Genomic DNA, 26664 nt, shown 5'->3' with positions numbered 1-26664 from the left:
AAAAAAAAAAAAAAAAAAAAAAAAAAAGAATAGGTTTTAGGTGCTCGAGCCACAAAAAATAAAATGGATCAGCTATGTCAGATGATAAGTATGTTAATTCCTTGACAGTCAACCTTTTACTATGGATATGTATATCAAATAATTTTTGTTTTAAAAATTATTTAATTGGTTGGGCATGGTGGCTCCCAGCATATTGGGAGGCTGAGATGGGCGGATCACGAGGTCAGGAAATCAAGACCATCCTGGCTAACACGGTGAAACCGCGTCCCTACTAAAAATACAAAAAATTAGCCAGGCCTGGTGGCAGGCGCCTGTAGTCTCAGCTACTTGGGAGGCTGGGGCAGGAGAATGGCGTGAACCTGGGAGGCGGAGCTTGCACTGAGCTGAGATCACGCTACTGCACTCCTGCCTGGGTGACACAGCGAGACGCCGTCTCAAAAAAAAAAAAAAAATGATTTAATCACAATGTACTGTATCCTTTGCTGAGAGTTGATTTTAAATGTTCTCACATCCTCCAAAATGGTAACTCTGTGAGGTGATGGATCTGTTAATTAGCTTGATTGTAGTAACCATTTTACAGTGTATGTATATATTAGAACATCACATTGTATGGCTTAAATGTATGCATTTAAAAAATATTTTAATTTTTTTTCTTTTTCTTTTTTGAGATAGAGTCTTGCTCTGTCTCCCAGACTGGAGTGCAGTGGCACAATCTCGGCTCACTGCAACCTCCACCTCCCAGGTTCAAGCAATTCTCCTGCCTCAACCTCCCAAAGTGCTGGGATTACAGGCATGCGTCCCAGCTAAATTTTACACACGGCTAATTTTTCTATTTTTAGTAGAGACGGGGTTTCACCATGTTGGCCAGGCTGGTCTCGAACTCCTGCGCTCAGGTGATCCGCCGACCTCGGCCTCCCAAAGTGCTGGGATTACAGGCCCAGCCAGCTCCATTTTACTGATGAGCACCTGAGGCGTGGAAAAGGAACTCAGGTCGAGCTACGGATTCCACATTCTGCCGTGTCCCTCAGTGAGCACTGCATTGCTTTGATAATGGGTGGATCTAGGCGCACGCTTCGGAAATCTCCGAACCTGCTTTCTGCAGGCCAACTTACATCAGCGTCTCCAGGGCACAGTGTGGGTGCTTCAGGGCTTCACACAGCAACATCATTCCTTCGTCCCTCAAGGAATTTTCTACCAAGGAGAGGTGTTTCAGCTTGCTGTTGCAGGCCAGGACGGAGGCGATGTCTTCACAAGCTTCACTGGAAATGTCACACTTTCCTAGTCTACATATGAGACACACACCATGAGACAGAACCAAAGCTTTCAATCGCTCATGAAAGATTAGCCATGGACCAAATGACACCTCTGATTCTAGTCTTGCACCTGCCAATCCATTATCTACATTACAGAATTTTTTTTTTTTTTTTGAGAAGGAATCTCACTCTGTTACCCAGGCAGGAGTGCGGTGGTGCGATCTCGGCTCACTGCAACCTCCACCTCCTGGGTTCAAATGATTCTCCTGCCTCAGCCTCCCAAGTAGCTGGGATTACAGGCGCCTGCCATCACATCCGGCTCATTTGTATTTTTAATAGAGGTGGGGGTTTCGCCATGTTGGCCAGGCTGTTCTCGAACTCCTGACCTCAAGAGATCTGCCTACCTCGGCCTCCCAAAGTCCTGGGATTACAGGGATGAGCCACCGCGCCCGGCCACATTACAAACTTTTAAAAAGTGCAAATGTAAATGACATGACTCCCTCATTAATCCCGTGGCTTGGCATTGAAGTTAGGAAAAACGTCTAAGCCCACGCTTCTCTACTACCTGGGGTGATCTGCCCTAAGGGAGACATGTGGAAATGTCTGGGTATATTATTGGCCGTCACAATGGAGGCTGCCAGGGATGCTGTTGAATATCCTTCAGTGAACAGGACAGACCCTGCAACAAAGGAGTATCCAGAACTCAATAAATCTGACTCTCTGTCAATAGCACTTCAAGAAGTAGGAAAAACCCAACTGTTTTTTTCCTACTTTCACACACTCAGTGCAACACGCTTCTGTGACCAGAGGCGGGAAGGCAGCTCGCCCCCCATATTGGGCAGCTCTTCCGCAGCCACTAAGTGGGCATCCTAAAACTTAACCCAAACCTGACACTCCCTTTGAGGGGTTAGACACAGAGCTGATCATCGATTATGCCTGTGTGATGAAGGCTCCATAAAAATCCTAAAAGGATATCGTTGAGAGAGCGCCCAGGTTGGCAAACACGTCCACCCGCCACACCCCAGCTCCACAGGGACAGACGCTCCTGTGCTCGTGTGGGGAAAAGAAAGAGAGAGATCAGATTGTCACTGTGTCTACGTAGAAAAGGAAGACTTAAGAAACTCCATTTTGATCTGTACTAAGAAAAATTGTTCTGTTTTGAGATGCCGCTAACCTGTGACTTTAGCCCCAGCCCTGTGCTCGCAGAAACATGTGCTGTAATGAATCAAGGTTTACTGGATTTAGGGCTGTGCAGGATGTGCCTTGTTAACAATATGTTTGCAGGCAGTGTGCCTGGTAAAAGTCACCGCCCTTCTCCATTCTTGATTAACCAGGGACACAATGCGCTCGGAAAGCCGCAGGGACCTCTGCCCAAGAAAGCCTGGGTATTGTCCAAGGTTTCCCCGCACTGAGACAGCCTGAGATATGGCCTCCTGGGAATGGAAAGACCTTACCATCCCCCAGCCTGACACCCATAAAGGGTCTGTGCTGAGGAGTGAAAGAGGGAGGCCTCTTTGAAGTTGAGATAAGAGGAAGTCTTCTGTCTCCTGCTCGTCCCTGGGAATGGAATGTCTTGGTGTGAAGCCGACCATTCCTTTTATTCTGAGATAGGAGAAAACCGCCCTGTGGCTGGAGGCGAGCTATGCTGGCAGCAATACTGCTGTTACTCTTTGCTACACTGAGATGTTTGGGTAAACAGAAACATAAATCTAGCCTGCGTGCACATCCGGGCACAGTACCTTTCCTTGAACTTATTCATGACACAGATTCCTCTGTTCACATGTTTCCCTGCTGACCTTCTCCCCACCTGTTGCCCTGCTACTCTCCCCTCCCCGAGATAGAAAAAATAATGATCAATAAATACTGAGGGAACTCAGAGACCAGCACCAGCGCGGGTCCTCACACGCACGTTGAGTGCCGGTCCCCTGGGCCCACTGTTCTTTCTCTATACTTTGTCTCTGTGTCTTGTTTCTTTTCTTAGTCTGTCGTCTCCACCTGACGAGAAATACCCACAGGTGTGCAGGGGCAGGCCCCCTTCACACTCGGGACCCTTCCAGATCTCATCCTGTGTCTCTCTCCATCTGGCTGCACATCTGTATCTTTCAGATCATTTATTAAATTGAGAGTCAGATCCCATATGGTAGGAGCTCAGTCCACATAAGACCTCCCTTGACTTCAGATGCCAGTTGCAGGTACTGGATTGCTCTGCCTGTGTTTGACCAACCGGCTGTACATGGGGGTTCCCATGACCCCTTCCTTGAGTTAGACTTGCTAAAGTTAGATTTGCTAAAGTTAAACTCTTCCTAGAGTTAGATTTGCTAAAGTGGATCACAGACCTCAGGAAAATAATTACATTTAATAAATGATTGCTTGAGCCCAGGAGGTAGAGGCTACAGTGAGCTGAGATCCCACCTCAGCCTCCCAACTAGCTGGGATGACAGGCGCCCGCCACCACATCCGGCTAATTTTTGTATTTTTAGTAGAGATGGGGTTTCACCATGTTGGCCAGGGTGGTCTCGAACTCCTGAGCTCAAGTGATCTGCCCGCCTTGGCCTCCCAGAGCGCTAGAATTACAGGCATGAGCCACGCCCGGCCCCTGGCCGCCTTCATATCTCTCTTCTCCATCCGACTCAAAGGGGAATGCACCTGCAAGTTTTTATGCATGGATTGTTTGCTCACTATTGTGATAATTTTTTAAAAAGTTCCTCAGTCTTTTCTTTTTTCTTACTTACTGCATGCCTGTATCAGATTATCTTCCGTACCGCACAGAAAGCTCCTCATTCTTCAAGCCTCTTGATTGAAAGTATGATGGGGATCTCTCCTCTCAGACCAAGAGGAAATGAGAAGATGGAGCAGAAGCAATATTTAAAGATAGAGATCATGGTAGAGCATTCTCAGAAGCCTGTACAAACATTCATCCACAAATGGAGGAAGCTCCGTGAATTTTTAAGCACAATAAACACAAAGACCAAAACCACGCCCAATGAGGGAAGAAAAAAAAACCTTAAGATTAGCCGGAGACAAGACACATGGAGCACACTGCCTACGATAGGACGAAATATACTGATGGCTACATTGAGAAAAAGCATGGAAGCCTGAATGGGATGGAATTACATCTTTAACATGTAAAAGAACAAAAGAAAGAAACAGTGAAAACCTACAATTCTCTGATGGATGGGTGAACAAAATCTACAAAAATAAAATCAAAACAGATATTTTTGGTCTCAGATACACCGTGGTCATCTGGTTTATAACGATAACTACTGCTGTTCACTTGAGAAAAAGTCATCTTCCAACAGCACTCTGTGTTCGTTATGTGAAAATTAAAAAAAAAAAACCTGACTTTATACTACACAGAAACATTCATTCAAAGTAGATCATAGCCCCAGTTGTGCATGGTAAAATAAGACTTTTAGAGAGAAATGCATAAGAAGTTATTCTTATGACTTTGGGCTTGGAGTGCAGTGACTCAGGTTGGAGTGCAGTGACGTGATGACAGCTCACTGCAGCAACTTTGGACCTTTGGGCTCAAGAGATCCTCCTGCGTCAGCCTGCTGAGTAGCTGGGACTACAGGCATCCACCACCATACCTAGATAATTTTGTTTTGTTTTTAGAGACGGGGATCTCACTATGTTGTCCAGGCTGGTCTCCAACTCCTGGCCTCAAGCGATCCTCCTGCCTCAGCCTCCCAAAGTGCTGGGATCACAGGCATAAGCCACCAAGCCTGGCAACAATTGCCTAAACAAACACAGAAAGCAGTTGAACATGAAGAGATACATTCAGTTTTCATAAAGAATCTCTCTTAATTCAAAGAGGATATTAAGCATGTGGAAAACCAAACCACATAGAAGATATTTGCAATGCATAGATTTGACCTAGAATTCATTCCACAATAGAGAAAAAACACCTGTCAATCAAAGAGAAAATGACAACTCAATAAAACAACGGGCTACACCAGCATGTCAGAAGACATATCACAAAAGGAAGTCCAGAAAGTCAAACAGATGAAAAGGCGCTCATAGTATTAGTCGTTAGACAAACGCAAATTAAACCCACTCAGATATTATGCCCTAAGCAGAATGGATTTGAAAAAATCAACACCCTCAAGTGCTGGTAAGAAAACAGGACAAGTGGAACGCGTTCATTTCACAGGCATATAATCCGGTGAAGCCTCTGCCTAAAAGATACTGATTAAGTCTAGTTTCACTGGAGGTCTCATAAAAGCATATTTTTAAAAACAGCTTTGTACGTTTCATTAGTAAAATTTCCTAGTTTTAAGAATGCACTATTGTTATGTAAGATGTTACCTTTGCTGGAAGCTGGGGGATGATGGTACGTGGGACTTCTCTGTACCATTTTTGTAATTTCCTGGGAGTATAATAATCTTTCAATAAAAAGTAAACAACAATAATGACAAAGTAAAATGACCGATGTGGAGAAACAGGTGTTGGTCATAAGGGTTTCCAGACACACATGAATTAAGGTGTGGTATCCATAAAAACGCTTGTCCAGGACCACTGCACATTGTATTGGATGGTTTTTTCCTAGCACAAGAACCCCTGGGTTGGATTTAGGCAAATACCTCATTCTGTTTTAGCCAAGCTGACCCCCTCCCACCACCAGAAGAGAAGCATCACTCTCATTCCTCCTAGAGCACTTCACAGGCTAGCACTACTGACATTTTGGACTAGATAATCCTTTGTTATTGGGGAGCTGTCCTTAGCGATATGCTTTGGCTCTGTGTCCCCACTCACATCTCATCCTGTAGCTCCCATAATTCCCATGTGTTGTGGGAGGGACCCAGTGGGAGATAATTAAATCATGCGGGTAGGTCTTTCCTAGAATGTTCTTATGACGATGTGTGTGTCTCACAAGATCTGATGGTTTTACAAAGGCGAGTTTCCCCGCACAAGCTCTTTTCTCTTGTCTGCCGCCATGTGAAATGTGCCTTTTACCTTCCACCATGATTGTGAGGCCTCCCTAGCCACATGAAACTGTAAGTCCAATAAACCTCTTCCTTTTGTAAATTGCCCAGTCTTGGGTATGTCTGTCAGCAGCGTGCAAACACTTGGTCTCTGTCTACCAGATGCCAGCAGCACCCTCCCCACTCAACTGTGATCATTGAAAATGCCTCTAAACATTGACATTCCCTAAGGGACAAAATTCCTCCTACTGAGAACTACTGAGCTGGAGAGAACCTGATTTTGAAGACCTTCCACCACCAATACCACATTGAAGTAAATGAAGAATAGTTAGCTTACCCCAAAAGGTAACATTTCCAGCTACATTATGTCTATCATTATGCTAATCCTCATGTTAATGTATAATAGATAAAACCCTATGCAAATAACATAATTATGAAATGGAGCAAAATACAATGGAATTCTGAAAGTCTTCCCCCGAGAAGAGAAAGTTAGAGTAGAAGTTAAAAAAAAAGTTGCCATGATATGGAAACAGCTTGAATGAGGAATGAGATCTACAGCAGTTCTATAAGCTCAAACAACCCTTATTCAGAGAACCTGCCTCTTTCTCCTGATGAGTCTGGATGCATAAAATTAACCGAGTATAGATGAATCTGTCAATTACATTTTTTGATGGTTACTGCAAAGAAACGACAGCAAACTGGGAGAGAGAAGAGCATATTCTCTTGGTGGGTTTAATGGGCTAATTTTATTTTATTTTTTAATTTTATGTAGTATGTATGTATGTATGTATGTATGTATGTATTTAGAGATGGAGTCTCGCTGTGTCGCCCACGCTGGAGTGCAGTGGCACGATCTCAGCTCACTGAAAGCTCCGCCTCCCAGGTTCACACCATTCTCCTGCCTCAGCCTCCCGAGTAGCTGGGACTACAGGCGCCTGCCACCATGCCTGGCTAAATTTTTTTTTTTTTTTTTTTTTTTTTTTTTTTTTTGAGACGGAGTCTCGCTCTGTCGCCCAGGCTGGAGTGCAGTGGCCGGATCTCAGCTCACTGCAAGCTCTGCCTCCCGGGTTTACGCCATTCTCCTGCCTCAGCCTCCCTAGTAGCTGGGACTACAGGTGCCCGCCACCTCACCCGGCTAGTTTTTCGTATTTTTTAGTAGAGACGGGGTTTCACCGTGTTAGCCAGGATGGTCTCGATCTCTTGACCTCGGGATCCGCCCGTCTCGGCCTCCCAAAGTGCTGGGATTACAGGCTTGAGCCACCGCGCCCGGTCAATTTTTTTGTATTTTTAGTAGAGACGGGGTTTCACTGTATTAGCCAGGATGGTCTCAATCTCCTGACCTTGTGATCCGCCCACCTTGGCCTCCCAAAGTGCTGGGATTACAGGCGTGAGCCACCGTGCCTGGCCTGGGCTGATTTTATCGATTGCTGCCTCAATGACTTCCCTTTGTTCTCTTTGGAAAGACAGATTCGTGCCTGGCCTGGGCTGATTTTATCGATTGCTGCCTCAATGACTTCCCTTTGTTCTCTTTGGAAAGACAGATTGGCCAGTGATCATTCTACTATAAAGACACATGCACACGTATGTTTACCATGGCACTGTTCACAATAGCAAAGTCTTGGAACCAGCCCACATGTCCATCAACGATAGACTGGATAAAGAAAATGTGGCACATATACACCATGGAATACTATGCAGCCATAAAAAAGGATGCGTTCATGTTCTCTGCAGGGATGTGGATGAAACTGGAAACCATCATTCTCAGCAAAGTAACACAAGAAGAGAAAACCAAACACCGCATGTTCTCACTCCTAAGTGGGAGCTGAACAAAGAGATCACATGGACACAGGGCAGGGAACATCACACACCGGGGCCTGTCATGGGGGAGGGTGCTGGGGGAGGGATGGCATTAGCAGAAATACCTAATGTAAATGACGAGTTGATGGGTGCAGCACACCAACATGGCACATGTATACATATGTAACAAACCTGCACGTTGCGCACATGTACCCTAGAACTTAAAGTATAATACTAATAAAAAACAAAGATAGATTTGCTCTGCCTAGAAATCACCCAAATAGGACAGGGGCCACCCTGACAATTTTCAAGAGGAAGAAATGACTTTGGGCAAGTCATTTTTCCCCTGGCTTCAACACTGTCAACTGCCAAATTAGACAATCATACTTGTGATCATTAACGTACTTCAGTTTTAAGTCTCTATCAATGTCTTTAGGGGGTAAAAATGATGTTCTTGTTTTGGCCTGGTTGGCTGAAGGCAGAACCAGGAAGTACCAAGGGAGGTGTCCATGAGATGAGGCTGGGTGTGGTGGCTCGTGTGAAGTACTGTAATCCCAGTACTTTGGGAGGTCAAGGGGGGCAGATTGCTTGAGACCAGGAGTGCAAGATCAGCCTGGGCAATATGGTGAAACCCCATCTCTACAAAAACTTACAAAAATCAGCTGGGTGTGGTGGCATGCACCTGTAATCCTAGCTACTCGGGAGGCTGAGGTGGGAGGATCGCTTGAACCCCGGAGGCTGAGGTTGCAATGAGCCAAGATCGCATCATTGCACTCTAGTCTGGGCAACAGAGTGAGACCCTGTCTCAAAAAAAAAAAAAAAAAAGTAATTAAAGTGAGTATGAGAGATGGGAGGGCGGAAATAAACCTTCTGAGAGGAGGCCTTGCCCAGCAGAATCTACCTTCACCTTACAAGGAGACTGAGATTCAAAAGATGAAAAACAAGATAGACGAAGACTGAAGCAATGACCTTCCAGGAAGGAGAACAAGAATATTCAAACCGCAAAGCCCACCTTGGAAAGCAACACCGCTCGGCATGAACAGCCCGGACTTACATCAGCTCTTCTATCTTGCACATTGGATGTTTCAGCGTCTCACACAGGTGCCTGACGTCAGTATGGGAGAGGCTGGTGCCATACAGGCTCAGAAGTTTCAGGTGAGGGTTGTGAAGAACTGCCTTAAATAATTCTGAATCATGTCCAAAGTTAAGCATAGAAGTAAATCTGCAGAAGATTAAAACAAAAAATAGCATCACGCAATGAGATCCCAGCACAAAGCCAGACACCTGTTGTATGATTCTTCCTGCCCCGAATGCTGGGCCTTACCATGCAGTTTCTGGAATTCTGGTTACTCCTGGCCATAAATTATTTCTCGGTGGGGTCTTCAGACACCAGACAGCACAGAGGCTCAAGCTGCTTAGAACTTTCCCGTTTCTCCCTAGCCCCTCCACTTCTACGTAACAGCAAACATATAAGGAAAATGAGTCCGACGACTCCCATGTTAAACCGAGCCCCAGGGGGACGGGAACAAACTATACTTGTACCTCTTTGAATTCTGAGATTAATGCCTCACATAAAATAGACACACACATATCTGAATTAATGCTCCAAGCAAAACTGTGTTACCCAAGGAAAGAACCCATTTCTGTTTTAAAACTAAGATTTTTTTTTTTTTTTTTTTAAATAAAGGAGACGGTGTTATGTAGTGTCAAAAAACTCAGGCTCCAGAGTTACAGGAAACTGGATTTGATGTTTTGCTTTTCTCCTTGTTGCTTTTGCAAGACTGGGCAAATGACCTAATGGCTGTGTGGCCCAGTCTCTTCATGAAATACACAGATATGGTCATGGTGATTAAGAAATTAGCATTTAAGGACAGGCATGGTGACTCACACCTGTAATCCCAACACTTTGGGAGGCCGAGGCAGGTAGGTCATGTGAGGTCAGGAGTTCGAGACCAGCCTGGCCAACTAGGCGAAACCCCATCCCTACTAAAAATACAAAAAATTAGCTGGGCATGGTGGTGCATGCCTGTAATCCCAGCCACTCAGGAGGCTGAGGCAGGAAAATCACTGAGCTGAGATTGCGCCACTGCACTCCAGCCTGGGCAACAAGAGCTAAACTCTGTCACCAAAAAAAAGAAATTAGCATTTACTGTAATGCCTGGAACATGGCCAATTCATGTTGGCTTTTATTTTAATATCTACATGTATATGCCATATATGTGTATTTATAAACCAAATACGTAATTATAAACCAAATATGTATTTATAAACCAGATATATATATTTACCAGATAAATACGAAACCAGAATATGTACTTACAATCCAGACACAATTTATGTATAAACCAGATATATATACGTATTTATTAGCCTGATAAATGTGTATTTACAAACCAGACACCCGTAAGAATAAATGCATGACACATAAAACTTGCTCTATATGACTCCTGGTATTAGAACAGATGAGAACACCTTGATTTCTCTCCTAGTCAACTTTAAGAAATGACGGAGAATTTTAAAAGTAAATATTTTACCATGTTCAAAAACTAGAATGGGAATTTTGAGTAGACCAAAATCAAAAGACAGATAAGGGCAGATCACAGAGGGAAACGGCAGGCTGGAGGAACTGTGGGGACTGTGGGCAGAGTGATCCCCTAAATATATTAGCAACACCCTGGTACCACCTGCCCAGAGATAAAGGAAGCCAGGAGCTGGTGACAGGGAGGGGAGATGTACAGGGATCTGCGCAGCCAGTGAGCAGAGTCTGGTACAACTGACAGGTGGACGTGCTGCCACAGGAAAACAGAGAATCTAGGCCAGGCACGGTGGCTCACACCTGTAATCCCAGCACTTTGGGAGGCCGAGATGGGTGGATTGCCTGAGTTCAAGAGTTCAAGACCACCCTGGTCAACATGATGAAACCCCGTCTCTACTAAAACACAAAAAATTAGCCGGGCGTGATGGTGGGCACCTGTAGTTCCAGCTACTGGGGAGGCTGAGGCAGGAGAATTGCTTGAACCCAGGAGGTGGAGCTTGCAGTGAGCCCACATCTCGCCACTGCACTCCAGGCTGTGGGACAGAGCAAGACTCTGTCTCAAAAAAACATAAATAAAATAAAATAAAATAAATAAATAAATAAAAGAAAAGAAAACAAGGAAACCCCTTGATATCTGGAGACACCTGTGAGAAAGGCGGGTGACACAAAAGACGGGAAGATCTGGCCCTCAAGCCACCACATCACATTAATGAAAGCACCGGAATTGGTTAACCAGGCAGCTGCAGTGAATGTCAACCATCGGCCAGCAGCAAACAATCGAGTCAACAGACAATATGGTGGGAAAACAGTCACAAAGATGAACATGTAATTAGGAATCATCACCATTTCAGGATAATCAACCTCAAGGAAAAGGGGGAACCTAAAATAGAAGAGTTGATTATGATACCATTTGTTGACTCTTTGTCTTGTCAACTTTTCCTTTTCTGCACATAAATGATAAAAAAAAAAAAATACAATTGCTGAGATGAATGCAGAATCAGAAGCCTGGGTTCATTCCTTCAACTTCAACTCCAGTGGCTCCCTAAGGTTAGGGATGAAGGAACGCTGGAGGTATGTGTGCTTGGAACATACTGATCTGTCTGTGATTAGTCTGCCCTACGTAACCCAAGGAATCAGTCTACTTCTCTCAGCCTCTACTGACGCCACTCTGCTTCCAGAAACTATTATCACTTTTTCTCAAGTACAACTTTTCCCTTAACTATAAGGGAAAAAAAGTTGATAAAGCAAATAGAACAGGATCTCAACTAACCATTCCATGTGAGTGATGAAATTGGATGATACCTCCAACGTTCCCTAAACCCTAACCTTGGGGAGGCATTAAAATCGGTGTTGAAGGAATGAGTCCTGGCTTCTGATTCTTTATTCGTCTCAGCAACTGCATTTATTATTTCATGTACAGAACCAAAAAGAAGGAAGAACATTTTCCAATTTCTTTCTTTCTTTTTTTTTTTTTTGAGACAGAGTCTCGCTCTGTGGCCCAGGCTGGAGTGAGTGGCGCGATCTCGGCTCACTGCAAGCTCTGCCTCCTAGGTTCACACCATTCTCCTGCCTCAGCCTCCTAAGTAGCTGGGACTACAGGCGCCCGCCACCATGCCCAGCTAATTTTTTGTATTTTTAGTAGAGACAGGGTTTCACCGTGTTAGCCAGGTTGGATGATCTCAATCTCCTGACCTTGTGATTCGCCTGCCTCGGCCTCCCAAAGTGTTGGGATTACAGGCGTGAGCCACCACGCCCAGCCCATTTTTCAGTTTCAAGACATGTGGCTAGATACTTTAGAAGAGAAATGACCAAACTATCTCTATTATTCCTGGACAACTTAAAATGAATCTAATGATATTTGCTAGACACTGAACTAAAGAACTTTGTGTAAAATATCAATGAATTGGGAGTCCAAGGCAGGTGGATCACATGAGGTCAGGAGTTTGAGACCAGCCTGGCCAACATGGTGAAACCCCATCTCTACTAAAAATACAAAATTAGCCAGGTGTGGTGGCGGGCACCTGTAATCCCAGCTACTTGGGAGGCTGAGGCAGGAGAATTGCTTGAAGCTGGTAGGCAGAGGTTGCAGTGAGTTGAGACTGCACCATTGGACTCCAGCCTGGGCGACAGAGTGAGACTGTCACAAAAAAATTTTTAATTAAAAAAATATTTTTTTTAAAATAAAAGATCAGTGATTTATTCTCATTGTCATTAAGACCGTGAAGAAGCACTGATATCCTCATTTTGTAACCTAAGGCTCCTAGGAAGGACATGTACATCTTAATTCACGCCTTCACCCAGGTTTATCCGGATTACTCTTCTACTTCACGTTGCCATTGATCTCATCTAAAAATCAATGACTTCTTGTGCTTTAAGACTGAATTTATACAATAAAAATCAACGACAAATGTCTTAATTGCAAGACCACTAACCACCTCTTCCTTGCTACTATTCCTCACATCACACTGAAATTCAGATACTGCTCATGCCTTATAATCAAGCTAGTCCCTACTTTAACATATTTTCCAGAAAAAAAAAGTTCAGTGAGGTCCACTTTTTACTATCTATGTGGGATCTTTAGAAATTCTTTTATGAGTCAGTTCCTTCACTATTTTCAGCACGCATTCATTCAATGGATGTTTAGTGAGCCCGTACAAAGCTTTGTATTTTTCTAGATGCTGAGGACATGAGGGTGAAGGTATCCCCATCCATCACAGAGGTTTAGTCAACAGAGAAACACTGCGCTCCCTAAGATCACTCCTGGCTTTGGTGACTTGCTAGGAGATCTCATACGACTTGCAATACAGTCATACAATGGCTATGATTTATTTCAGCAAAAGGATACAAAGGAGAAACCACCAAGGGGAAAAGGAACATAGGAAAAATCCAGAGAAAACGAGACACAAGCTTGCAAGAGTCCTCTCCCCGTGGGATCACCGGGACACAATAAATTCCTCCAGCAACAAAATGTGAGAACACATGTGAAGCGTCATCTACCAGGGAAGCTCATGAAGGACTCAATGCCTGTGGTTTTTACTGGAGCTTGTCATATAGGCACCTTCTGCCTAGCATGAGCCAAAATTCAAAAGTCACTGAAGGAAACCAGACGTTCAGTATAAACCACAGTGTTGGTACAGTTCAGGAACAGTGAACCATTCTTATCAATTAGGTTGATGGAAACTCTCCCAAAGTCCAATTTCCAGATATTAGCCAGGCCGGGTGCGGTGGCTCACGCCTGTAATCCCAGCACTTCGGGAGCCGAGGCGGGCGGACCACGAAGTCAGGAGTTCGAGACCAGCTTGGCCAACATGGTTAAACTCCATCTCTACTAATACAAAAATTAGTCGGGTGTGGTGGTGCACGCCTATAATCCCAGTTGCTCGGGAGGCTGAGGCAGGAGAATCGCTTGAACCTGGGAGGCAGAGGTTGTGGTGAGCTGAGATCACACCACTGCACTCCAGCCTGGGCAACAAGAGTGAAACTCCATCTCAAAACAACAACAACAACAACACAACACAACACAACAAAACAAACAAGACGTCAGCCGAGGACCGACCTAGCAAACAGACCTTTCTAGAGACAGCAGTCTGAAGACTGTTATGTTAACTTTTTTCTGCACAAATATGTGGGCTAATAATTCAATGCACTAACTCTTACCAAAAAGACGTATAAGGTGCTTTGGGAGCAGACAGTCTTCCGTGATGACATGACCTTTCAAGCTTAAGAAAGACTTAAATTTAACCTGGAAGCAATGTTTACTTATGGGGGTAAAGAGAACAGCATGGCCCAGGCAAATCAAGATAAGTAAAATATCAGAGAACAACTCTGTTTCTATCCTCTCATATATTATTTGTATAAAAGTAATAACAAAACTTTATTAGGATTAAAAGAAACCGAAGGAAATATTGCACATCAGCACTCTGTTTCATAAATGCCACCTATTATGCTTGTCTTTATTATTTTCTTTTTTTTTTTTTACAAATTTAAGGTTATTTTTCTGTCTGTCCTCAAGCACCCTTCCTTTCTCACCTGAGAAACATCTATTCTTCATCCATCCACAACCAAGCAAAGGTCACCCCTAACCAGGACTGCTCACTCTCAGGCCCTCCAACTAGATTTCATTTTACATGTCACTACATTTTTTTTTTTTAATACTTTAAGTTCTAGGGTACATGTTTACAACATGAAGGTTTGTTACATATATATACATGTGCCATGTTGCTGTGCTGCACCCATTAACTCGTCATTTACATTAGGTATATCTCCTAATGCTATCCCTCCTCCCTCTCCCCACCCCACGACAGGCCCTGGTGTGTGATGTTCCCCTTCCCGTGTCCAAGTGCTCTCATTGTTCAATTCCCACCTATGAGTGAGAACATGCAGTGTTTGGTTTTCTGTCCTTGCGATAATTTGCTCAGAATGATGGCTTCCAGCTTCATCCGCGTCCCTACAAAGGACATGAACTCATCCTTTTTTATGACTGCATAGTATTCCATGGTGTATGTGTGCCACATTTTCTTAATCCAGTCTATCATTGATGGACATTTGGGTTGGTTCTAAGTCTTTGCTATTGTGAATAGTGCCGCAATAAACATACGTGTGCATGTCACTGCATTTAACACACTGGATTGCGGCTCTGCATTTATGCACTGTTCTTCTTCCAAAAAGGCCACAGTAGAGAGAAGGAAACTCTGCCGTTTGCTTAAAGGACAGGTTAACATCAAACTTACATGAGTTTTCGGAGTTTACAAACAGGCTGAGTCAGCGCTTTGCAAAGAATCGCCAGGGAGGCATCGTCGAGGCTGCTGTTTTCCATGTCTAATATCTGGAAGTTCTTGTTGGTAATGAACACTGAGCAAAGCTCTCGCCAGTAGACGAGCTTCTCGTTGTAACTATGAGAGAACAAAGATCGTGTTTCTCCAGTGACTAAACTCAATTCAAGACATTCTCAAAACAGGCCAAACACCATTTCCAAAGCCCCTCAAAGCTGACAGACACCCAGGCCTGAACAGGGAGAAGGTCAGCCAGGTAAACTGAGCCAACATGACATAATAGTTAGAAAGTAGGGGCCGGGCGCGGTGGCTCAAGCCTGTAATCCCAGCACTTTGGGAGGCCGAGACGGGCGGATCACGAGGTCAGGAGATCGAGATCATCCTGGCTAATACGGTGAAACCCCGTCTCTACTTAAAATACAAAAAACTAGCCGGGCGACGAGGCGGGTGCCTGTAGTCCCAGCTACTCGGGAGGCTGAGGCAGGAGAATGGCGTAAACCCGGGAGGCGGAGCTTGCAGTGAGCTGAGATTCGGCCACTGCACTCCAGCCTGGGTGGCAGAGCAAGACTCCGTCTCAAAAAAAAAAAGAAAGTAGGCCCTGGCCAGGCAGAGTGGCTCAAGCCTGTAATCCCAGCACTTTGGGAGGCCAAAGCAAGAGAATCGCTTGAGCTTACGAGTTTGAGGATGACCTGGGCAACATAGCAAGACTCCTTATCTATTAAAAATTTAAAAAATTAGCCAGGTGTGATGGCATACACCTGTAGTCCCAGCTATTTGGGGGCTGAGGTGGGAGGATCACTTGAACCCAGGAGTACAAAACTAAAGTGAGCTATGATCATGCCACTGCACTAAGCTAGGGAAACAGAGCAAGACCCTGTCTCGGAAAAAAAAAAAAAAAGAAAGCACTGTTTACAATAGCAAAGACATGGAATCAACCTAAATGCCCATCAGTGATAGACTGGATAAAGAAAATGTGGTACATATACACCATGGAATACTACGCAGTCATGAAAAGGAACAAGATCGTGTATTTTGCAGGGACATGGATGGAGCTGGAGGCCATTATCCTTAGCAAACGACTGCAGGGACAGAAAACCAAATACCGCATGTTCTCACTTATAAGTAGGAGCTAAATGATGACAACACATGGACACAGGGACGGGAACAACACACACTGGGGTCTGTCGGAGTGTGGGGCTTGGGAGGAGGGACAGTATCAGGAAGAATAGCTAGGAGATGTCGGGCTTAATACCCAGGTGATGGGATGATCTGCGCAGCAAATCACCATGACGTATGTTCACCTATGTCACAAACCTGCACATCCTGCACATGTATCCCCTGAACTTAAAAGTTGGAAATAAAAAAAAAAGAAAGTGGATCCTGAGATAAGAGTAATTGATTGGAATGAAACTCTGGTGTAAACATTTAGTAACTATGTGACCCTGGCCAAGCTATTCAACCTTATTCTGTTTCCATTTCCTCTTCTTTTAGATGAGAATACTTGATTGTTCTATGGACAAGGGTTATTTGGTGACCCCTCAGTGAACAGGGAACTGTATCCAAAAACGTTATCACGAACAGCAGCATGTATCTGAGAGCTAACGTGTGAGTTCACGTCGGTAACGTGAACCCGACGGAAGAATACAAGGCAAAATCAGCAGCGGGAAAAGACGTATGGAAAAAACGCAGAGGAAACGAGGCAGGAACTTCCAGGAGTCCCCTCCCAGTGGGGTCACCAGGGGATACTGCACAAGCTATGAAGGGAGGGGGAAGCAGCACAGTCTGAAAACAATAAACATGGTGGAAAAAAAAGGAAAAAGAAAGAGAAAGAGAAAAAGAAACAGAAAGAGGAAGGAAGGGAGGGAGGGAGGGAGGAAGCAAGCAAGGCCAGGCGTGGTGGTTCAGGCTTATAATCCTAGCACTTTGGTAGGCTGAGATGGGTGGATCACCTGAGTTCAGTAGTTCAGGAGTTCAAGACCAGCCTGGCTAACATGGTGAAACTGTCTCTACCAAAAATACAAAAACTAGCCAGGCGTGGTGGCGTGCACCAGTAATCCCAGCTACTTGGGAAGCTGAGGCAGGAGAGTTGCTTGAACCCAGGAGGTGGAGGTTGCAGTGAGCCAAGATCACACCACTGCACTTCAGCCTGGGCGATAGAGCAAGACTCCATCTCAAAAAAAAAAAAAAGAAAAGAAAAGAAAAAACTCCTGCTAGCCTCTTAACCTCACATTGGTCCTATGAAGTTGATAAAACTTTTATTCCTCTTTATGCAAATGGAAAAAGTTCAAGAAGTTGCAGCTCATGATCCCACAGCTGACAAATGGTAGTGCCAAGGCTCGAAAGGAAGCCTTTCTGACTCCAACCTCCATGCTCTTAAGCACAGCAGCGTAAGGCCCATGAAACACCCACAGGCCACTAGAGCAAACTCCAAGCGTAGTGCGTGGGGCAGGGGATTAATAGAGGACTCACCCTGACGCGCATCCTGAGTCATCTGGAAAGATACTCTCCATACACATGCGAAGTGTTGTTAAACGTCGACAATGCTTCAGGCAGAATGAAGCTATTGCCAAATGTTGTATGTTACCAATATAAATGAAAACTTCTTCAAAGAAATTCATCACTTGTGTTACAAATTCTTTTTCCTGAGTTTCAAATAAACTAACGAATAATTCCTGGAAACCTATGGCTTCCCTATCAGCTTCACATTGACTTAAACTTTTAAGGCATTGGGTTATTTCCTGCTGTAGGTCTTTTGACAGTGGAAAACCAAAGGATGTCTCCAGCATGCTGACAATTTCTTCTGCTGAAATTCCAAACGTGAATACCCCCACCTGGGTCAAGTGGGTTTGAGGCTGAGTCATACTTGCTTTTATAAGCTGAGTTATGCTTCCAATGGCCGGGTTAGGATCGTCTTTGGGTCGTTTGAGCAAATAAAACATAGCGGCACAAAACTCTTGGATACACAGATGGACGAAGGTAAAACAGTCCCCTCTCCTTTGGAGAAGTCTCATACCCACCCACATCAAGCCCTCAGACTCAGATAACCCATTCCTCCGGAGATCCTCATGGCAAAATACAAATGTGTATGTCCATACTCCCTCTGCAGCCAAAGCACACAGGTTTTTTAGTCGGGCTCTGTTCACCTTAGGCAGAAAACTCTGACTTCCTGCTTTGAATACATTTGTTAAGAAGGATGCATATAAAGAGGTGGTGTTTTGGGAGTTTATTTCAAGGTCTTCTCCCCTCTCTAGCCTCTGTTTCACACAAGTACAGACCAACCAGCATATAAAGGGATTATGGCACAAGATAAACAGCGGTCCACTATCTCTCACAAAATTGAAGACTTTCAAGGCTTTGTTCTTCTCACCAAAGTAGTAGGAGAAATACGACTTCTTTTCAGATTCAGTGAATCCTGAGAGCTTTATGAGTTTTGGATGCTGCAACGTAAAATAGTGTTTTTGCATAGCCAGTTTTCCTAATGCAATAAGCAGAGAGGATTCTGGAAGCATCTTTTTTTGCAACAAACTGCTCAGGATAATTGGCGTTGGCTGCCGCCGCCTCCAATCATCACTGAAGTCAGCCTTAAACTCTAAGTTAAACTTCAGTTGCTCAAAGCCATCCAGGATGAACAGAATTCTCTCTGGCTGGGAAAAAATGTCTTCGATCGTCTCTGAAGATTCAGGCCAGTCCCTAGAGAGGAGCTCCAGTAAGCTGGTCTCTGTGACACCGTTCATTTCATAGACATTGAGGAAAAACACAAATGTGAACCTATCCTTCCATAAGTTTCCCTCTGCCCAGTCCAACATCACTTTTCTTAGAAGGGTTGTCTTTCCAATTCCATCTGAACCTTCCAGGACCACAGTGTGCAGTCTAGCCGCAGCAGTATATGCGCCATTCAATTCTTTATACTCATTTTTCATGGTTTCTTTGTAGAAATGCTCAGGGACTTGAAGACAGGTTTCCTTCTCCCATATATGCTGAAATTTTTCCTTCATATGCTTTCTATATGGGTTTAGCTTATCTGTGAGAACAGGATATAAGAGTGTTAAAAACACACTCATTCTTTTATACTCCTCAGAACTGTAAACCAAAAATAAAATTCTAATACTCGCCAGCCATCTGAAGCCAGGGTGCTTTTAAAATTTAACCCGAGAGACTGATTCATGCCTTGATGGGAAGTGGGGGTCAGACATACTTCGTTATACCTCTCCATTAACACAAACACAGGCTTTAAGTCTGATAAGAAACATTTTACAACCTATTCTCTCTGAAGGCTTCCTCTGCAAGTAAGGATGTGGATCTCCATAATCCTTTATCTTAATCCAGACATTTCCTTTTCTTTGATCCCAGGTCTTAGATAAACTCAACCAGTTGTCAACCAGATAATTTTTTCTTTTTATTTTTTGAGACGGAGTCTTGCTCTGTCGCCCAGGCTGGAGTGCAGTGGTGTGATCTCAGCTCACTGCAAGCTCCGCCTCCGGCCGTCAACCAAAGAATTTTTAAACCCATCTAGAACCTGGAAGCGTCCCCCTCAGCCTGCTTCCGGCTTCCAGTTGTCCCACCTTTCTGAATCAAACCAATGTATTTCTTATTGAAGTCTCACAGCTCCCTAAAATGTATAAAACTAGGGCCGGGCGCAGTGGCTCATGCCTGTAATCCCAGCACTTTGGGAGGCTGAGCCAGATGGATCACCTGAGGTCAGGAGTTCAAGACCAGCCTGGCCAACATGGTGAAACCCCATCTCTACTAAAAATACAAAAGTTAGCCAGGCGTGGTGGCGGGTGCCTATAATCCCTGCTACTCAGGAGGCCGAGGCACAAGCATCACTTGAACCTGGGAGGCAGAGGTTGCAGGGAGCAGAGATCGTGCTATTGTACTCCAGGCTGGGTGACAGAGCAAGACTCTGTCTCAAAAAAAAAAAAAAAAAAAAAAGTATAAAACCAAGCTGCACTCCAACTACCTTGGGTACATGTTCTCAGGACCTCCTGAGGGCTGTGTCACAGGCCATGGTCACTCATATTTGGCTCAGAATAAATCTTTTAAAGTATATTACAGAATTTGACTCTTCGTTGGCAGAATGATGCCTAAAGATTCACTTGGAACACACACAGACTGGTGTACATATCGAGATAACCAGGCTGGCTAACTTAGTTTTGTTAGGACCATAATCTGTCTGAAATCATGTTCGTGGAAACACATGACCAAACTGGAAACCTAGATAGAGTGATGGCCACCGTGAGGTGTGAACGCTGGAGAATTATATTCCAAGCTGGAAGAGGGGGTGGCATCTCCCCAGTAGAGGATCCAAAAGCACCACCATTTGCTGAAGCTCTACCGGGAGTCAGGGCTGAGGCTATGACTACCGATCCCGCACATTTCATCTCAACAACTCATTCAAATTCATCCTCTTTCTGCTTTCCCAAACGGTGTGAGTGTATGTGTCTGGACGAATTTAGACTGATGAATAGATAGCAAGGGTCAGGTGCACGTCCCATGTCTGCTGGACTGGAAGCCATGAGGTCTAGGTTATTTCTCTTGCCCCACGCTGGCTGTATTCAATTTTGGAAATCCACCCCTGAACCATCAATTTCTTTCTTTTTTCTTTTGAGACAGGATCTCACTGTGTCGCCCAGGCTGGAGGGCAGTGGCGCAACGTCAGCTCACTGCAACCTCCCCCTCCCAGGCTCAAGTGATCCTCCTGCCTCAGCCTCCCAAGTAGCTGGAACTATAGGCGTGTGCCACCATGCTTGGCTAATTTTTGTTTTTTGGTGTAGGGTTTTTTTTTTTTTCTTTTTGTAGACATGGAATTTCACTATGTTGTCCAGGCTGGTTTCGACCTCCTGGGCTCAACCGATCCACCCACTTTGGCCTCCCAAAGTGCTGGAATTACAGGCGTGAGACACCATGCCCCACCAGAACCATCATTCTTTCAACCTGTCTTTACAGCCTTTACCTGCCTTTCTGTCACTTCATTTTGGTCAACAGTTACAGTAACTGAGATTTGAGCATTTCCGTTCAAGCACCCAGTGTTACTCCAACTATTAGAAACAAAATCCTACTCCACCTTCTATTCTCAGCCAGCTTTGCCTTCTCTATACAGCAGGACAGACACGAAGAGTTTATTCCTTTCATCCTTCAGTGGCAGCTCATGTATGCTCCTAAAATGACAATGGCTTCGGTGTCTTTTGATGGCAGTCTCTCTTAATCCTGATGATTAAGAACCAGGATTGCCTCTGGTATTTGCAGTGACAGCTGTTAGCAAGCCAAAATTTAGAAACATAAGAATTTTGGCCGGGTGTGGTGGCTCACACCTGTAATCCCAGCACTTTGGGAGGCTGAGGTAGATGGATCACTTGAGGCCAGGAGCTCAAGACCAGGCTGGCCCACATGGTGAAACCCTGTCTCTACTAAAAATAAAAAAATTAGGCCGGGTGTGGTGGTACGTGCCTGTGGTGCCACCTACTCAGGAAGATGAGGCACAAGAATTGCTTGAACCTTAGAGGCAGAGATTGCAATAAGCCAGCATTACACCACTGCACTCAAGCCTGGGCAACAGCCTGAGACTCTGTCTCAAAAAAAAATTTTACTGTATCAATTGTCTCTAAAATTGGTCTTGTCTATATAATCTTCCCTAATTTCTGCATTCTCTTTAATTAAACTGATGATAGCAGGTCACCTATGAGCAAAGTACATATATATATATACACATATATATATGTAAATATACAAATTATATATATATTTTGAAGATGAACTCTCGCTCTTGTCCCCCAGGCTGGAGTGCGATGGTGCCATCTTGGCTCACTGCAACCTCTGCCTCCTGGGTTCATGCGATTCTCCTGCCTTAGCCTCCCGAGTAGCTGGGATTACAGGTGCATGCCACCACGCCGGGCTAATTCTTGTATTTTTAGTAGAGACGGGGTTTCACCACATAGGCCAGGCTGGTCTCAAACTCCTGACCTCAGGTGATCTGCCCGCCTCAGCCTCCCAAAGTGCTGGGATTACAGGCGTGAGCTACCACGCCCAGACACAAAATGCATATTTTATGCAAAGTTTATCTGATGAGTGATGAGAAATGGGGAAGGGAGAAGAATTAAAATCCTGTTTATAATCTGAGTTTTCAAATTTCAGGAAAATCTTGGGTCTGGGGAAGGGACTGAAAGGAAGTAGACTGCAAAGGGGCCCTATGGTCGCTCACAAAGGCAAGGACGGTTCCACCGATGGTCTTTGTTCTCCTTGCACACTGACTGGACACCACAGGAGGGAACAGCATCCACTTTATTCTCCACTATATCCCTTTAACATCACCGCACAGGAGTTATTTAAGTCTCTGGGCAGTGACTGTCTTCGTACAAAGTCAATATTGTACAACTGTCTCGAATTTAAAACATGCATGCTAGGCACGGTGGCTCATGCCTGTAATCCCAGCGTTTTGGGAGTGCTGAGGCAGGAGGAGCACTTGAGGCCAGGAGTCCGAGACCAGCTTGGCCAACATGGTGAGACTCTATCTCTATCAAAAAATTAAATTAAAAAAAAAAACATGCAGATAAACAGAAAGGAAATCAAGTCATTCTAAAAATTCCATTGATGTATGTAGTCATGGCTCATAGCTTAATCTGTGTCTGCATTACTCTGTATTTTCTTCTGCCCGATTTTCTCTCTATAGTAGAATTATACTGCATATACTATTTTCAAACATGGTTTTTGACAGAATAATATATTATGGACATCTTTCTAAATTCATGCACATTTTTCATCATAAAACCCTATGCTATTTATTAAAAAATATATATATATATAATTTTTGAGACAGAGTCTCATTGTGTGGCCCAGGCTAGAGTGCAGTGGTGTGATCTTGGCTCACTGCAACTTCTGCCTCCCAGGTTCTAGTGATTCTCATGCCTCAGCCTCCCGACCAGCTGGGATTACAGGTGTGTGCCGCTACGCATGGGTAATTTTTGTATTTTTAGTAGAGACAGGGTCTCACCATGTTGGCCTGGTCTCAAACTCCTGACCTCAGATGATCAGCCCACCTCGGCCTCCCAAAGTGCTGGGATTACAGGCGTGAGCCACCGTGCCTGGCAAAACCCCGTGCTATTTAATTGAATGTATTTATCATTATAGTATTCACTTTCTATATTTACCCATAATAAACATTTGCTGACATCCAAGGTTTTTTGAGACAAAATTCATAAGCAAGGTTATTTAAAACTGATGATTCGCACCTGTAATCCCAGCACTTTGGGAGGCCGAGGTGGGTGGATCGCGAGGTCAAGAGATCGAAACCATCCTGGCCAAAGGGGTGAAACCCCGTCTCTACTAGAAATAGAAAAATTAGCCAGGCGTGGTGGTGAGTGCCTTAGTCTCAGTTACTCGGGAGACTGAGGCAGGAGAATCGCTTGAACCCAGGAGGCGGAGGTTGCAGTGAGTCAAGATCGCACCACTGCACTCCAGCTTGGGTGACAGAGTGAGACTCTGTCTCAAAAAAATAGAAAAACAAAAACCAAAACCCAATGATTTATCATTTTTTGTGGCATATCTACGATGTACCAGAAATGTAGGCATCAAAGATATAATTAATAAAAGATAAAATCTATATGTTAAAGTTTTTTTTATTAAAGGCAAGAAAAATGAAGCCTTTGACCCCTATTTCCAGCAACTCAGGTGACAGCACTCAGTGGCTTACTCTCATTCTCTTACAATGAAAAGGTCACCTTAAAAATATTCATGTCGGCCGGGCGCAGTGGCTCACGCCTGTAATGCCAGCACTTTGGGAGGCCGAGAAGGGCGGATCACGAGGTCAGGAGATCGAGACCATCCTGGCTAACACGGTGAAACCCCGTCTCTACTAAAAACACAAAAAATTAGCCGGGTGTGGTGGTGGCGCCTGTAGTCCCAGCTACTCGGGAGGCTGAGGCAGGAGAATGGCGTGAACCAGGGAGGCGGAGCTTGCAGTGAGCTGAGACCACACCACTGCACTCCAGCCTGGGTGACAGGGTGAGACTCCATCTCAAAAAAAAAAAAACAAAAAAAAAAACTGTCATATCTTAGAGATGAAATATAACATTTAGGACCTCAGCGTCTCAAGTGAGAAACCCTCAGTTCAGACATCGACTTGGTCATTTTTTCATCCGCCAACATAGAACATGAATCAGCAGAGAAGTCAAAGACACAAACCACACAGATAAAGAAAACTGCCAGGCGCAGTGGCTCACACCTGTCATCCCAGCACTCTGGGAGGCCGAGGCGGGCGGATCACCTGAGGTCAGGAGTTCGAGACCAACCTGACCAACATGGTGACATCCCGTCTCTACAAAAAATACAAAAATTAGCTGGGTGTCGTGGCGCATGCCTGTAATCCCAACTGCTTGGGAGGCTGAGGCAGGAGAATCGTTTGAACCCGGGAGGCGGAGGTTGCAGTGAACCGAGATCAAGCCACTGCACTCCAACCTGGGCAACAGAGCAAGACACCATCTCAAAAACAAAAAACAAAAAACAAGAAACAAAAACACACACACAAAAAAACAAAAAACACAGCAAGCAATTCCAAACCAAATAAAATACCCTCAAGCATGCGGGGATATGAACTAAGGTCTCAAATTAGAATTACCAACACAAAGAACAAACGTGAACAAAACAGAAATCAATGTAACAGAAGTTGATTGAACTCAAAAGTAACGGGAGAAGATAACAATCATCAGAAACAAACGCTAATTACTAGATACCTAATAGGGAATATATTTAGTTTTTCCTAAGCATCCCCCCCAGAGGAGGGTGGAGACCCCATCAATGAGTCCAGTAGAACTGGTTTGGAGTCAGATCTGTCACTTTTGGAAAAGTCACGTAACACATGGGAACACTGTTTTGTCCAGTTTTCTCACTTGTAAACCTTTCCTGGGTTGTGATGAGAATGAAAAGACATTATGCAGAAAGAGTGCTTCCAGGACGTGAGGGCAAGCTGGCTGTGATGTCTGTCACCCCACTGATCGCCAGGGCTATTGGCTGATCTGGTCGGCTGGGCGGGTGTCCGCTTCCTCCCTCACTGCTCCATGTGCGTCCGTTCTGAAGCTCTGCCCTGGGTCAAAGGTGATGACAACCTTCCCCCATAGAAGACGACTGTTCTTCAGGCACGGTCAGAAGAGAAGCTGTGCACCCCTACCAGAACCTCCAAACAAGCTTGCAAGAGGGCTTCCTGTAGTACTGGGACATACGCTGTCTGTGACTGTCTTAAATATTAAGATTCTACCTACTCCTTGGTGTATGTCTGGTCAACAAAGACAGGCAGTTAGGCATGGTGGCTCACTCCTGTAATCCCAGCAGTTTGGGAGCTCTAGGCAGGCGGATTGCTTGAGCATGGGAGTTCAAGACCAGCCTGAGCAACATGGCAAGACCCTGTCTCAAAAAAAAAAAAAAAAAAAAAAAGAAGGCAACTACCATACTAGAATTCCATCTCAGTAGACCTGGCAATGCAGACACTAACTGGCCACTCATCTCCTATAACAACGACTCCACTTGGGGTGGGAAAATGGGAAGACACTCCTTAGGTGAACGGTGTGTATCAGGATGTCATCCGTCCCCAGTTCATCACTGGCCCACGTTCGAACGGCCCTGGCCTGCAACTCTTTTCCTACCTTCAACTCTCACCTTGGCCCACACACATTCTCACCTGATGGAGGGGATGGCCACGCATTCAACAACGATACCGCCTTATTCCCAGTACACCAGCCTTCCCCCGACCTGGGTCCTCGCCCCTTCATCCAGCACTTACTTCTCATCTCTTCCTGGGCCTTTGTCCAGAGATCTTTCCTACTGATCTGTAGAAATAGGTTCAGGGTCACCTCCCATGCCTGCTTTCCTGGGTAATGCTTGTCCAGCAGCTTTGCTACGTCTTCTTTGGAAGCCTTCTTCAGCTCAGCCCAGGGGATTGGCTTGAGTTCAAATTTCTCCAAAGGTTGTTTGAGGAGCTCCTTAAATTTCCAAAACTCTTCCTTTCTGAGCTCCTTCAGATACCACAACAAGCCAAAATCCGAAAAAAAAGATTCTGCCATATCGCCCCAGGACTGTGAGCTCAGGTGTCTCCAGAGGGAAAAGAAAGATCCTCAAAAATAAAGAATAAATGATACCTGGAGAAGAATGATATGATTACAGAGTTAAATTTCAGCAGCCGAAAGCAGCTCAAAATTATTGATAGCATCATACACATCTTGCATCAAACATCATCTAGGGAAGAAGCTTCATCTTTTTCCAAACAAATTCATGTGAATGGCAGAGTTGACTGCCATTTAAGTGTCTTGTTTTTGTCTGACATAAATGATGCTCTCATGAACAAGCGTTTCTGTGTAGCTTGGTGCATATAAGCACACATTTCTCTAGATTTATAA

The 26664-nt window shown here is 44.7% G+C and overlaps 1 protein-coding gene across 1 annotated transcript in view; it reads right to left on the bottom strand.

Moving 5' to 3' along the window:
• The window catches only part of NLRP9 (NLR family pyrin domain containing 9), a 35659-nt gene extending 9328 nt beyond the window's left edge, over positions 1-26331 (bottom strand). The window contains exons 1-5 of the mRNA XM_017892518.1: positions 26052-26331; positions 17753-19304; positions 15242-15403; positions 9030-9197; positions 1113-1283 (exon numbers count right to left, since the gene is read on the bottom strand). Of these exons, the coding sequence (XP_017748007.1) occupies positions 1113-1283; positions 9030-9197; positions 15242-15403; positions 17753-19304; positions 26052-26331 (2333 nt within the window). The remainder of the gene's footprint in view (positions 1-1112; positions 1284-9029; positions 9198-15241; positions 15404-17752; positions 19305-26051) is intronic.
• Positions 26332-26664: the final 333 nt, after the last annotated feature.

Source organism: Rhinopithecus bieti, unplaced genomic scaffold (assembly GCF_001698545.2).
Source record: "Rhinopithecus bieti isolate Rb0 unplaced genomic scaffold, ASM169854v2 scaffold_22436, whole genome shotgun sequence".
NCBI classification, from domain to species: domain Eukaryota; kingdom Metazoa; phylum Chordata; class Mammalia; order Primates; family Cercopithecidae; genus Rhinopithecus; species Rhinopithecus bieti.
The sequence above is the reverse complement of the archived record's forward strand: the minus strand, read 5'-3'. Positions and strand labels throughout refer to the sequence as shown.